The sequence below is a fragment of the Mesitornis unicolor genome, unplaced genomic scaffold, assembly GCF_000695765.1.
Source record: "Mesitornis unicolor isolate BGI_N332 unplaced genomic scaffold, ASM69576v1 scaffold8804, whole genome shotgun sequence".
Classification (NCBI taxonomy): domain Eukaryota; kingdom Metazoa; phylum Chordata; class Aves; order Mesitornithiformes; family Mesitornithidae; genus Mesitornis; species Mesitornis unicolor.
In genome coordinates this window covers 43092-58385 of record NW_010179356.1, presented here as the reverse complement: position 1 = coordinate 58385, position 15294 = coordinate 43092, and the positions used below count along the sequence as shown (strand labels likewise).

Here is a 15294-nt window from a genome sequence, read left to right as displayed (position 1 = left end):
TATTATTATTATTAAGGTCTCTCTTTTCACTGTTTTTAGGAATCATTCGTCTGAGGGATGGATTTCATGATCGCTACCCGGTGGAAGATTACCTCGATTTGTTTGACTTAGCAGCACATCAGATTCAGGGCGTGCTGCAGAGCGAAGCAGCGAAAGAGCACGGCAAGATGAACAACATCATCATTGGTAGGGCAAAGGCAGCCTCTGAAATATGTCCCTGTAGCTCCAGGTTGGGTTTGTAGCTGAGGCATGAGAGGGGGGTTTTCCACAACATGAATTATTCATTGCACAGGGTCCCCAATGTTGGTTTTCTCTTCCTGTAGCTGACTGGAAACAGTGTCCATGACAGTGAGAGCCTCAAGAGGCTCTTCTTAAGTTCCAATATAAGATATATGTAGGAAGAAGGACCACCATTTTTTGTGTCATCATCCCTATGTAGCCTATAATAAATAGGATTAAACTCCTGAGCTGCTTTCTTAAGAGTAAAGATAACGCAAGTTTCAAGAGCCAGAAATTTGTCAAGTCAAGTTGAAGCTATCTCATGTGGTATTTCTTTTCAGACATGGAACCTAGAGGCATGGTACAGGATATTATTGGAAGATAATCTTGCGGTTTCTGTTGATATTAAATTACCTGGATAGCATTAAAAATGGTTTAGAGATGCTGTTGTGCTGTACCATATGGAAGTCTGTGGTTAGGACTGGGTTCTAGGTAGGGATCTCTGGGTTGCTTTCCATGACACAGTGGTTGATCCACGGTGCCATTGGTTTACAGTGCCCATGAGGAACATCTGCAGAGATTTCTAAATTATGCTTTTGCTGTCTGCTGAAACCAGAAAAGTGAGGGGAAGAGACTTTTACCAGTCTTACTCTGTCACCTCAAAATTTCCCAGGGAAACCAGACACATTCCACAAAAATACTAATTGTGCAAGAGACAATTCCCTGTTGAAAAGAGACTTTTAAAGTAGGCCTTAAGTCATTATTCTACTGAAATTAGAGACAAGATTTTTGCTGCCTGCCCTCAGAGGAAATACCCTCAGAATCATTTTTTTGTCTCATTCTAACAAAAAAAATTTTAACCTTTTGAAATTTAAATTTATTGGCTTGATGAAATAGCGATGTCTTACATTGTTTAAACCGGAGATTCGACTACAACATTTGTTCAGTACTTCCTCAGCCTCCATTTAAGTCTAACATTTGCTTTATTAAATATTCAGCACTGAGCAAAATTTGCAAGATGGGATCTTAAGAAATGTTGCCATCAAGGACATCTGCAGATTTTGCTCCTGCTTACAATAATATCCCCTGCCCTTTCATGGGTGAAATGCTTATACTAATTAAATTCACTAATCTAATTGCCAACGTACATCTTTGATTACTTACCTCCTGTTACAGCTTTTTCTAGAGCTCACTTTGTGTTTCTTTTTCCTGTAGTCTCATTTCTTGTTTCATTAAGGATCTGTTCGCTTTTCTTATTAAGTTTACAGGAAAAGTCCTGAATGATTGCACTCATTAAGTCAGTCTTTTATTACCTTGGTAAAAAACACAAAGCAAAGCCAGCCAGTCTAAAATGAATCTGTATGAATATCAGGTTTGTTTGGAATTCTCCATTTTCTTATTTCAGATGACTAAAAAAAAAATCAAATTAAAACTATAAGCATTTCAGTATTTCATCATGTTACATTGTTTTGAAAAGTTAAGCTTCTCTGGGTATTGTACTTAGTGGGTAATAATTGTATTTATCAAAAAAAACCCCAACATCTACTTGAAGATGAACCAAAGAGGACAGCGCTGATCTAGCCTGAGGCATTTGGAGCAGGACTTGTTTATTTGGGATCATTAATATGATAAATTCAGAGGAATGTCTTGTGAAAACACAGTATGATTTTAATCCGTTGATGACTGAATAAAGAGGTTATACATCTATTCTTTAGGCAATTTAGTACTTCATATGTTTTTTAAGTCCGTAAGAAAAGTTGAATATGTTCTTGGTCGCTCTGCAGTAATTTGACGTAATTACTATAGCAGTGATTAATTTACCTTATATTTAGGATGGCTCCTTCTCTTTGCAGATATTAAATCTGTATTATACAATAGAAAGGAACACTGTTAAATTGTCAGGAGTGGTTTTGGCTGCTTCAGGAAATTAAAATTACAAGAGTCAGCAGAGACTGGGGTTTTTTTGGAATTATTCTTATTTCCCTTCCCTCACCCCCGTTTATTCTTGACAGTCATCTTGTTTTTGGGAAGATTTCCCTTCTTGAACACAGGCTCTCCTGGACTGACTGCATTAGAGCAGCACCTTGGGTCCCTGTTAATGCTTAGCATGGTCTGGTTGTGTCCCTGTGACCTTCCCTTGCTCGTACACTGCCTGCAGATTTTTGGTGGTGGCGGCTAAAACAATTTCTGTGGAGGGTTCTGGTCTGTGATGTTAAGAGAACCTGCCCATTTATGTGTAAATGCATTGATTTTATTTAGCTCAGATAGCGCGTGTGTAAGCAGATGTTCAGGTTAGGTCACTCTATATGAGCTAACTGGAATAAATCCAGTAGAGCATCCAATACAGTCAGAGGTCTACGGAGCAGAGGAGTCTGAAGGCAGATCAGAAAAGCCATTCTAGAGAAGAATGGGTGGCTTGATGAGGTCGCAGACTTTAATCTTCGCCATGATTTAGGTTGTGGAGGGAGCAGTTTAAGCCCAGCTGTTCCTGCCATGGAGATGTCGCAGTGACTTCCCAAGGTCACTCTCATCCCTGGAGTGCGTTGTTCTGTAAATCCATGCGCGCAAAGGCTCGTACCCGTGTGCATCTCCTGCACCCTCAGAAACTGCTGCTCAATGTGGTGCAGCTATCTCGGCTCTTCTTCTGTATTTAGCTGTTGTGTTTCTGCCACACTCAGCATGGGAGCTGGGCTAATTGAGTTTTAATTGGCAACTCGAAGCCCACTGATGATTAGGCAGTGCTTTGGCTAATTAATTTAGAATGGAAAAGCAGGGCTGCTGGGGACACCCAGCTTTAGCCAGTGGACCTGATCTCCTCCTTTTGAAAAGAGGCAAAATGAACATGACAGGAGATTAATGTGTTTTCTAACAACTCCCAGGCTTTTTTAACGAATCACATTATGTTAAACTGAACTTTGGAGCCAGTACCTTTTTTGTGTTGTGTTTTGACCATCTTTAAAAATCTTTATTGGATTTTCCCAGGAGAGAGAGAGGGGGAAAAAAAAGGGGAATCATGTGCAAGTCTGTAAGCCTACATCATTATTTTTATTTCATCTGATTCCTTTTGATTCTAAAATCCTCATTAACAAGAATTAGCTCTTGCTAGTCTGTCAAAGAGTGGAAGTTTCCAAAAAATATCTGTATATGTTTTATTAAACAGTAGCATGCCACGTAAGTGCCAGTATTACTTAAAAAGACAGGGAAGATTACACAATCCAAACCATCGCATCAGATCATTTATTTAGCAGCTGAAGCGTCGTATATCTTGTTCTGGCAGAGATGTTGCTGATTGTGTTTCTCCCTGTAGAATTCCTTTCAGAGTAAGCTTCTTCAGGAACCAAGGATACTGAACCTGGCATTTAACCAAGTGTGTTGTTTATCCTGTAGACTTTTTGTCTAATAGTTAGTAAATAATTATATTTGACTTAATCTACGTGAATAATTATAGTTACATAAAAAAGCTCCAATAATACGTAATTCTCAAGAAGGGATATTTCAAACAGCAGTGACACAATTCAGCTGGTTAGTGCATTTTTTTAGTATTTCCCAAGTGCTCACGGACTCTCCTAAGCACTATTGATCTGCTGGAGTGGCCGTTTCCACTTTTTCCTTTAGTTTGCATCAAATTGTACATTATGTTAGCAAGTTACTTCCCTGAGATCCAGAGCATTAACACCAACCTTTGGGGTCCTACAAACTGCAGGACAGGTCTTTGGAGTGATGAGCGTTGGAGGGTGGACCAGTTCAAAAGTCAACCAATTTCCACTCCAATACAAAGAATGAGTGATTAACAGAGATGCTTTTAATTCCTAGGTGAAGCCAGTGCCTCGACGATGTGGGACAACAACGCTTGGATTTTCTTTTACGACAACAGCACTGATGGAGAACCTCCCTTCTTAATCCAGGATTTTATCCACGCCTTCCAACCGAACGCCAAACTGATCATCATGCTGAGAGACCCTGTGGAAAGGTGAGCAAGGATCAAACGTGCGAGAAAAATTTCTTACGATAATCGTTTTTTTCACTCTCAGTCTCTTGGATGCAAATAAATGTTCACATGGTATTTGCCAGAGTTATTTGGCTTATGGTGAGAGCTGCCGAGGGGTTTTGTTCTGTGTGTTTTGGCGTATGTAATTGTGACAGTGTTTGAAAGAGGGGCATGGGAGTGTAAATGTTACAGTGAGTGCCATGTGTGGACACCTGAGCTACCCTAAAAAATAAGTTATACCTTGCTAAATGCAGTATAACTCCATGCCCTGAGCTAGTTGGAGCGTGGCAGTGCATTTACGTGTCTCAGCATAAGTGGTCCTGCAAAGTGCTTCAATAATAATAAGGTTTGTGTCTTCAAGGGGCAGATTGTTCAAAGTGATTAAAAGATTGCAAATAGCTCTAGAGTCATCAAATGGTACAAACTTTTTTATAATCTTAAAAGTGTTTGGTGCAACACTCGTTTAAATCTTCCCTCAACAATTTTAGCTTGCACAGCTAAGAGCTGCTTAGGGGTTCATCCTTGGTCTTCCTGACTTCATCTGCGGTGGAAAGGCTTTACTTTTGGGGAGGTGTGGGCTGTTCTTGAATGGTTTCCCATTGCATTAGCCACTAATGTCCTTCTTTTCACTGGCATTTCACCTTTTCTCTCCAATCTTCCTCCAGATTTCTGGGACATTTCTTTCCACTGTGCCTCTGAAGGAGGATGGTAATGATGAGGGTACAGGAGAGGGTGGAGGGGATGGAGGCAGAGTTGAAAGAAGAGGGTGGAGGGGATGGAGGCAGAGTTGAAAGAATCAGACCAAGAGGGTGTGAATTCCTTCTCTCTGTAGCTCTGTAGGGATATTCAGGATACTTAGGGCTAGGTCAGTGCCTGTAACCTGCTGCCCAGCAGCTGCCCAGAGCAATTTGGCAGTGGGAAGGGATGGGTGCTCCTTGATGAGTGTCCCCATGGCAGGGCTGGGCAGGGCACAGCTACCTGAGAGGGGCTTCCCATCTCCTGTGTTGAGAAATACAGTTCTCAGCTTCGAGTGGCATCTCCTGACCTGAGGATTTAACAGATGGTAATTTTATGCGAGAGAGCTGGCTGAAGTGGCTTCCTCATGTAAATTACCGACAAATTCCCTGATTGCTTTAACCACCCTCTGTAACGTAGGTGTAGCTCTTTGGCAGCTTTAATAAGGGTGAGATAAAAAGTCAGCTTCATTTCCCTTACTGTATTTATGATAAATTGATCTCTTTTTGTTTACAATTCCCTATGGGGACAGCTCACCTGGACTGCTGGAGCAAAAGCAGCCATGGCAGAAGGGGCACCCAGATGGCCCCATTGGCAATGCAGGGCAGCAGGGTCGATGCCTTGCAGTAGCCCAGGAGGACGTGGGTTCTGCACAGGGTCTGGGACAGGGTCTGGTCTAACCTGCACAGGGTCTGGTCTGTTCCCCAGTGGGGGATATTTGGAGAACATCCCAGTTTGTGATGGTGGGCGTCAACAGCGTCATTATTTCATTGTAATGGATCGTGATTGAGGGTAATGACTTCAAGTAGCCGGAACAGCTGAAATCCTAATCAGCAGAGGTTTTATTTCCAGGCAGATGTCCCCAGAATTAAAAACAGATGGGAAGAAATATAGAAAAATCTCAACTGCCCTGCAGAGAAAGAACTTGTCTTCCATAGTTTTCCATAAGATGTCAACAGGTCTTTAAAATGATTCGTTTATTTTAATGGATAATTAGAAATACTATATATTACAGTCATATAAAACATTTTTAAGTAAAATTACATCCAGGCCCATGCTGTACATGATGCCTGCTGGCTCATTTCCCCTATCAAGAAGTGTTTGACCTCCTCTGCCAGGAGTGGTCAGTCCTACCTTCCCTGGGACAAGGTGGGCAAGCCTGAGACTGGTTGATGAACAGGCTTTTCTGCAAGCAGGAGATACTGTTGTGGGCCTAATTTAGTTGAATTTGGCTGCCTTCATATCCCTTAGCTTCTCCCCAGCTCATCCTTGTACCCTGTGCTGGTGGAGTGGCTCTTTGGTGGTGCAGCATGAGGGACTCAAGCTCTGCCATTGCAGATGGAGAGGACGCACATGGTGCTGTGGTTGTGGTCCTCATGCATCACTTCAAATAGGCTGAATGACCAATCTAGTCCAAGCCTGGTCCTCTCCTTCTACTCTGAGGTGGAGTTTTCTCATTTAAAGAAAATTGTCTCAATTCCATTTACCAGATGGGAAGAACTGGACAAAACTCAGGGTATTTGTCTTTCTTAGTTGGTGACTCCTAGAGATGGTGCTGAGTGCCTCTGCCTCATCTTCCATAGTTTGCTGTAATTTGGTTTTTTTCCTAAAAAGTGTCTTTAAAAATGAATTAAAAGCATCCTGCAACAAAAGTATCCCTTTTCTTCCTTTTTCAAATGAACAGAGAGTCTTCATTGGTATCCTATGGGAATTAAAATCCTCTTCTTGCAAAACACTAACATAAATAATGAGTGCAGAGGGGCTATTCCTGTGCTTAAGTGCTTTGCTGGATTAGGGCCTAAACTTTCTAAATTAAATGATGAATTTTTAAGTACCTGTGGATATCTGGGAAGTTAAAAAATAAAGTAAGTGCAATACAAAAGGTTACTGCAGTAATAAAATGAGACTTAAATAAAAGATTTTTTTTTAGCTAATTTCTTAGACACCTGTGTTTTTTGAAAGAAGATAAAAGATATCTAGGATTTCTGGAATTTTGTTGAGAGGTGGGTGCTATGGAGGCATAATATTTGTGTTGCAAACACATTCGGGGAAGTGACTCCTCAAGTGTTACAAAATTGTCTCCAAAATCCCATGGTATTGTTTGGGTTCTGGTCATAGTTTCTAAGCCTAAACACGAAAGAAAATTAGGATATCATGTTCAGCAGATGATTCATGAACTAATATTTGTGCCATGTCAGAGCATTTCCTTTGTCTCTTTGAATGATGTTTATCTTGGAAAAGTTTATTCAGGGTTTCAAGGCTCAATGCTGAAGTAGATATTTTATTGCCTGTAGGTTTTGGGTTGTTTCCCCTCCACCAATCCCCAGAGGGAATTGAATTAAGATAATATTTCTTGAGTGATATTAAACAATTGTAAAACCTGGGCTGAAAATGTGCAGTGAGGGGATACTCCTCTGCTGTAACTCAGAGAAATGCCTGTTGCTGGTGGCCCTTCCTGGTGGGCTCTGCTTGCCTGCAAGCTGCTAAAACCCATGAGGCCATGTCTTGCTGTCCTCAAAGTTAGAGGTTGGACCACTTGCTACAGACTGTAACACAGATGTGAACCATTCACCTAGTTGTAGTATTTCAGCTTCAAATAGCTGTGAAGAATTGGGAAAAAATTCCTAAAGTAAATCAAGTTTTCGATGGAAAATCAATATAGGATTGGAAGTGGAGCTTTCTGAAAAAAAAACCTGTGGAAACCTGGACTCTTTCCTCCTCCTGGTCATAGCCACCTTGGTAATCATATAAATTCACTCTTTCTAACCCATCCCATTCCTCTGTTGGTTTTGAAATCAACTTGAAGCTTTTGAGACGAGGACTGTTTCTATCCATGGCGGTGTGGAGTACCAAATAGAGAGTGGTACCAACATCAGCTGAGTTCTACTCTTTATAGATAACACAAATTTAAAGTATATACATATGAAAAATTTGCCTTGAAGAGAAAATATTGGCTTGCAGAGTTACTAGGGTCATGTTCTCAAGGAATGCTGACCTTGAAAGCGGGGATGATATTTAGCAACTGCCTGGAGAGGATGTTATGATGAGCCAAAACCCATCAAAATGAGTAGAAAATGTGTCACTGGGTGAGCAGGCTGTTGGTGGGGCAATGTTCCACACATGTACCCTTTCCCTCAATATACGTAAGCGATTGCCATTGCCACGTAAATAAATCTTCTTTCATTTCCTCTGTCATTTACTTACACGCATCTCGTTTGCAGATTGTACTCTGATTATCTGTACTTTGCAAGTGCTAATAAATCCGTGGAAGATTTTCATGAGAAGGTGGCAGAATCGCTGCAGCTGTTTGAAAATTGCATGCTGGATTATTCATTGAGAGCCTGCGTCTACAACAACACCCTGAACAACGCCATGCCCGTACGTATTCCCAAGAAGGTTTAATTCTTCACTTCTTTAATCATACGCTGTGTCAAGGTTGTTAAAACACCGCGATACTGTGCACATAAGCATCAAGAAATGAAACTTTCTCCCTTTTAATGTGTAAAGCGGAAGACATAAATATATATGTAAGCATGTAAAAGCTGATGTACTGGCTCAGCTGTCTCCTCAGTCTGTTCCCTGATGAATGCCAACAGCAATAATGCAGTCTTTCTATTGTGCAAGTGTATGGAGAGGACATTTAGTGAAGATTACAGTTTAATGTGTAAGCTTTTTGCAGATCTCTCCAAAAAGTAGCTCTGGCAAGGATCTTTGTGGTACGAAATTGCATCAAAATCAGAATAAATTATGTATTCTTTCCCAAGAAAAGGCTTCTAATAACTAGATAAAACCTTTCTTTCTTTTTTTTTTTTAAATTGTGCACATCAGAAAATGATAAAAGGAAATACAGAAACTGCTGGCAGGGAAATGGATAAGTATTACAGGCTCAGTATCCCAAAATTCTCATTTTTAGTGTAGAACTGACTTCAAATTTGGTTGAGAACAGGAGAATAATATGGAAGCGGTTGACTTGAAGTATCGCTCCTGGCCTGTTTGCCATTCAGTCCTGTTTTATGTGCTCAGGCTGTAAAGGACTCAGAGGGAATACTCGCCTCCTTTGTCTCCGGAGTGGAGTTATGGCCTCCTCCACTCAATAAAATAACAATAAAAGAGTGTATTGCACAGGACAAACAGGACATTCCTCTTCCTTACCTTGGCAGGTTGACTGGAGCTGCTCATCTTTGGCGATAGCCTCCAGGACCTCCACAGACATGAGCTGCTGCCGGGCAGTATCACATATTTTCCACCCATCTGCTTGCACAAATACGTTCATTCCAGTTTAGGGAGGGAAAAGCAGAGAGAGAACCAGAAAGAAAGATTTTTCCTCTTACCTTCATCCTCAGGGTGCAGAACCAATCTTCGTTTGTTGTCTTAGGCAGCCCTCTGAAGAAGATACTTTTGGAAATGAACAGAGGATACATCTTTCCAGAGAGCCACCGGCAGGTGTTCATAATAAAACACAAATGCTAACTGTGCTCCAAAATAGGCTTTTTTGAGCTGCTTCTTCAGCCAAGTTGCTGAAGTCTGTTATGTACGTGGTTTGCTACACATTGAAAAAATAGGGGTTATTTTCCCTGGTGAGCTCATTACATTGCTAATTGTGTGACTACACCAGAAGAATTTTGCTTTACTATTTGTTAATATATTTCTGAACCAAGAGAGGTGTCATAGACGTTGTCACTGCTGGTAGATGCCAACCTGTAAAGAAAGGGGTGTTTGTCAGCTTATCCTCAATGAGAATCAGTGAAAAGCATGTTATCCAGAGAAAGGTATGCTGAGCCAGGGTGGTCAAACTGGAAGTGCAGAAATGGATATTATTGAGGGGAAAATGGGTTGGGGAAACCTACTGATGCCTTTGATGTATAGCGGGAAGCACTGGAGCTTTATGGAAAGAGACAATTTGGTTCAGAAGAACAGTGATGAAAAACGAGTCAGTAAAACGCACTGTATAGGAAAGAAAATCAAGGTTCTTGCTGATACCAAGAAAACTGAAAATTATGGGGGCACATTAGTTAAAATTCCTCTTTCTGGTGAAAATCTTCTAAGCCTGTGTGGGAAAATGCTGCAGTCAAACTATGCCATGCAGCCGGTGCTTGCCTTTCACTCACCTTCATCTCCCAGGAGAAAGAAAAGCAAAACCCATCACTAAGCCACATGTTTGCCCCAATGTTCAGTGGAGTGCAGCATTGCCTGCAGGCTGGAGTGCTGTTCTGATGGTGTTATTACATGTTATGTTGATGTTTCAATCAAATAAGATGTTTCAGATTCTTGTGTAGCACGTGTATAAAGAAGTGTGCTAAGTATGGTGGTTTATTGTTATAAGTGGCCAAAGACACGCATCAGAATCATATGTTACGCTAATAATGACTTAGCAATAGTTCAAAATGTGGTTTATTTTACTGGAATTTAGGTATCAATGTAGGCCACGTGAGACAGTGTAAGAAATGAAAGAGACTATTGTTATCTGGCCTTACTGGTTTTGCGGTAATGCGACTTGAAGATGTTAAGTCTCTTTTATGAAAGATGCTTATGACTTGGGATTCATGTTTCTCTCTCCTGAGCCTGAAGGGATTTAGAAAAATATTTATAAGCACAGTTGGAAATTGGACTTTTAAGAACACCAGACGACCCTTTTTATGTTTCAACTTGTTATGTAAAATTGAGGAGGGAAGAAAAACAGAGATTAGGTCAGGACAGGCTGAAGAAAAATGCCTTTTCACATCTCTGGTCCAACATGGTCCAATAGTTGAACAAACTGGAACACAGGACTTAAACATAAGGAAAAACTTCTTTACTGTGAGGGTGCCAGAGCATGGCCCAGGCTGCCCAGAGAGGTTGTGGAGTCTCCTCTGGAGACATTCAAACCCCTGGACATGGTCCTATGTGATCTCTTCTGGGTGATCCTGCTCTGGCAGGGGTTGGACTGGGTGATCTTCAGAGCTCCCTTCCAACCCCGACCATCTTGTGGTAGTCTGGGGCTTTCATTGCATACTCAGACGATGCACCATTAACACTGTCTAGCAGCCACTGCTTCTGCAGCTTAGCTCTAAATCTCATTATTTCAATCAGAGGATACAAATCTAATTCCTGACACTTAATCGGAATATTTGTACTACTCATGGCAGCCTGATCTGGTGCAGCTGATAATCAAGGTGAAATAAGCAGCCTTAGGGCCTGGATATGGTTAAGCATCTTCCCTTCCACTGCTCTTCATCCAGGAGCTGAAAGCCCTCAGTGTCTCCTTGAAGTCAGGATCATCCCAAGCATGGAGGAGCATGGAGATGAGGTGGCCGAGCATCCTTCTGCATACGATTCTCTCCATGCAGAATTTTTACACAGACCTGTGGCTGATGCAGCAAATGCACAGCCAAGCCTTTGGTAAAATGACATCTCTAACCAGTAGAAAGGCCATTTGCAAAGGTTTCCTTAAGCTGCGCTGAAAACAAGAGGAAGATTAAAAAATGCTCAGATAACGTCTTTTTATGGTTCCTCAAAAGCAAGTATTGTGGCTTTTTCCCAGAAGACAGAAGAGAGTGTTGGTTTCTTACTGTGAGAACTGTTAAAAAATGAATTAATTTTTAATTGTTTGGTTTTTTTGGTGGTTTTTTTTTGTGTTTACAGGTAAGGTTACAGGTTGGGCTCTACGTTGTGTATCTTTTAGACTGGCTGACAGTTTTTCACAAAGATCAGATACTCGTTCTTCGCTTGGAGGATCATGCATCAAATGTGAAATACACCATGCATATGGTGTTCCAGTTTCTGGATCTGGGTAGGTGTCTTCTGGCTGTTTTGAGATAAGTGAAAAAAAAAAAAAATCATTATTATCCTTCTTCTAGGTCATTTTTGCTTTATTAAGAGACAGAACAGAGGCATGGGAATCCATCTGAACCAATGCATTAATTTTGTTGCCTGGAGTCAAGCAAAATTAAAATTCCCAAATTCCCATGGAAGGGCTGGTGTTAGAAGATCTTAATAAGACTATATGAGGAAAAAAAATCAAAACTATTCAGAATGTAGGGATATATCTTACACACAGAAGCCAGTCCTGCTTCTGAATGCAGTCAGGGCTTGCTTGTCATGAGCTTACGTAGGTGCAAGAGCGATCCCATGCAATTTAAACAACTTGAAGTGATACCGCGGTGTTGCAATCCAGAATCTAAATCTGGGTAAGATGAAAGGTTGCGTTTCTATCTGGGGAGAAGGAGGAAATTGTGTTTTTGCTGTATTGATCGAGACATCTGTTGCTAATCCTTAGGAAAACGCTGGGAGACAAAATGTTGCCCAATGTTGATTTGACAGTAGCAAGAGGATGAAAATGTGGCTGCAAAATAGACTGGCTGGTCCAAACACTGGTCTAGATGATAAGAAAGTTTGAATGTAGCAGATTGAACAGATGAAGAACTTGGCATCTGCTTCCTGAATATGGTTTACACTGGAGAAGGCTGTGGGTTTTTATCTTGCTGAAGTACAGGGGGAATAGGAATAGGGGAATAGGGGCACCACTATATCTGTGTACTGCTTTGATCCCATTGACAGCCTCTAAAACAAACAAAAAAAGGGCTTGCACAGGTGAAGCTTGTAGAGTTTCTGCCAGGTATTAGACAACTCATATCATAAAATGAAATAGCAGTATAAAATAATTGCAGCTTCAAAATGGACAGGAGGTTGTATTTAATGTCATAGTTGTTTTCTGAAAACAAATCTTTTCCCTCCAGAAATGATTTATGCTGCTTGTTGAAGAGATGATTAATTAATGTGAGAGGAAAACGTATGATTTCCATATTTACTAACAGTGATTTATTTTACTGATCTAAGCCTGTATTCAATATTCTGAACCATCATCTGCTAACTCAAATTCCATTTGTCTTCCCTTGGCAAATCTCCTGAGTTGGTCGTTTGTCTTCTTTAGCGCGGACGTTTTTGGTGAAGTATTTCAAGATAATATTGTATTTTTCCACAGGACCTCTGAGTGAGAAACAAGAAGCTCTGATTACAAAGAGTCCTGCATCAAACACTAGACGACCTGAAGACAGAAGTTTGGGACCTATGCTGCCAACGACGAAGGCGATTTTACGCGATTTCTATAGGCCTTTTAATACAAAACTGGCACAAGTTCTTTTTGATGATGCTTTTTTATGGAAGAGGACATAATATGTACATTTAGTGCCACAAATACAGTGCTTAAAGGAGTTTTTATTTTTTTAAATTCTATTTTTGTGCGTGGATATTTACATTTTTCCCATTCCAAAGAGAAGCCGATTGATGAGCTGAGACTCTCACCTTCAGTCAGCACCCTTCACAGCAGTTATACCACATTTTCCTTGTGAGAATGTAAAGGATTTTGCTTATCAGTTTACTGCAACTTCTTTTACCCCGGCAAAAGAGTAGAGTGGCAAAGCATTAGTACAAAGATGATGTCTTGCACTCTCCACGGGGATGTTGAAGTTAACTTTCTCTAAGATGCTGCAACACAGAGTCAGCATCAGTTTCCTACAATTGTGCTTATAATCTCATTTTCAGTATATGCTATCCATTCATTTTTTCAAACTATCAATGTCATTTAGTCATTAAAATTTTCGATTGAATTCAGCCTAAAATTTTGCTTCTTTTTGTCAGCATATTCACAAGTGGTCTTCACTCCCACTAATGTTTTTACGTTTCCTTAATTCTGAAACAGAGGTAAAGGATAATTGCATTTACATAAATTTCCAAGTCTAATTTATATCTTCAAGATAAATGGACTTTCTTAGCCACAAAAGTAAAGGAAAATGTTATATTCCAGGTAAGAATGGATGACTGAAATCCAAACAAGGCCCATTTAGTCTTTAGTATAACAAATCCATTGTCTCCCATATTTTGTTCATGTAAATACAAATATGGATCATATATTCATATCACTCACATTTTCCCAGGAAACCACTAATGGGCTTGATGTAAAGCCCATTGCTGGCCATGGAGAGCTTTTATGGTGTTTTCTGTTCTACACAATTACTCTTCTCCATACGCATTTTAAAATCAATATGAAATCTTGTTATTAAATGCATAAATGGACAGAATGCACAGTATCTTGCATCCTCATAGAAAGGAGGTGTTATCTGATGAATTAGTGGCACTTGTGTGTTTCTTTCTTCAGAAAGATGTCTACGTCTGGTTAAAAAGGTTGAGAGAAGCAGACTTGAGAAAAAAACCACATTCTGAAAGTTACTGAGAAACTTTCAACAATCTGAAAGTTTTGTTATTTGACTGAAATGACCGCATTTGTGTATAAATGCACAGTAAATCAACGTTTTGTGTCAAACACATCTGGTTATGGTCACTGTTAGCTCTAGTCCGCATCTTCCTGCAGGTAGAACTGGCCAGCATGGTCTACTTAAGCTATGGCCTTCATTAAGAGACTAATGAAAATGCTGCTTAATTTCCATCCAAGGACTAAACTTATGGTTTCTTCCCTGCATGCATATTGAGTGGGTCAAATGAAGATGGTATCTGGCTAGAAGGAATCAAAACCTGAAAGAATCACCTGTAACTGGCTTCATGTGCCCTTTCAACCTTTCTGTTGAACCCCCCAACACGGCTTACTGACGGATTAACAAACACATTTAGAAATACTAAGGGTAACTATTCACCATCCTCCTCTATGGGGACATGTTATTCACCTTCTGTGTTTCTAAATCGAAAATTAATGGTAGAAACTTCATGAATCCTGAACATTTTCCATGTGAGTATGATTGATGACGTGTGGGATTTTTTATAACAGAAGTCCATTTCCAAGTCCTCTGCCAACTGGTAATGTGCTGTTTAAAAAAGGATTCGGTTTGGTGTTTGGAAAGCCTAAATTAAGTAATTTAGGGAAGTACTTCTAGGCAACTAGAACAGATTAGTTCTAGTTCAGAAATGCTTACAGACCAAAAATCATTAGGGAACTAAGAATGGCCTATTTTAGCAGTATAAACAAAGGATCACAGCAGCGTGAATCAGAAAATCAGAATGAATTCACCACTGTTTGCACATGTAAAATTTTTGGTCAACAGTTTATTTACAGTAAAGATTTCTGCCAGCTGTGCTCTGAATTACTCAGCACAGTGTGGTCAGGATAACCCCATACAAAATGTTTGCTAACCCGACCGGCCATGGTCAGATATTCCCATTGACTTGTCAGCTACAACCATGATCTAATGATATAATCTTACCAGGCCTAAAAGCTAATGAATGTATCTGTCATTATCGTTTAATGTGAGCATTAATTCCATGAACAAGTCACACACACTGGTTTGTGCCACACTTATGTATGGTGCCCAACTCTTAATTTCTGCCAGCAGACCCATGCCGTCTGCCAGTGGTCAGGGAAATCC

At 40.4% G+C, this 15294-nt stretch overlaps 1 protein-coding gene across 1 annotated transcript; it reads left to right on the top strand.

Annotated features, from left to right (window-relative positions):
• Positions 1–35: 35 nt before the first annotated feature.
• LOC104539254 (carbohydrate sulfotransferase 15-like) lies at positions 36–13531 on the top strand (the record flags this gene model as incomplete). Its single annotated transcript, XM_010182730.1, has 5 exons — positions 36–186; positions 4033–4189; positions 8164–8320; positions 11564–11711; positions 12903–13531. Coding segments are annotated over 5 exons (804 nt in total), but the record flags the coding sequence as incomplete, so codon positions are not given.
• Between the last annotated feature and the right edge of the window lie 1763 nt (positions 13532–15294).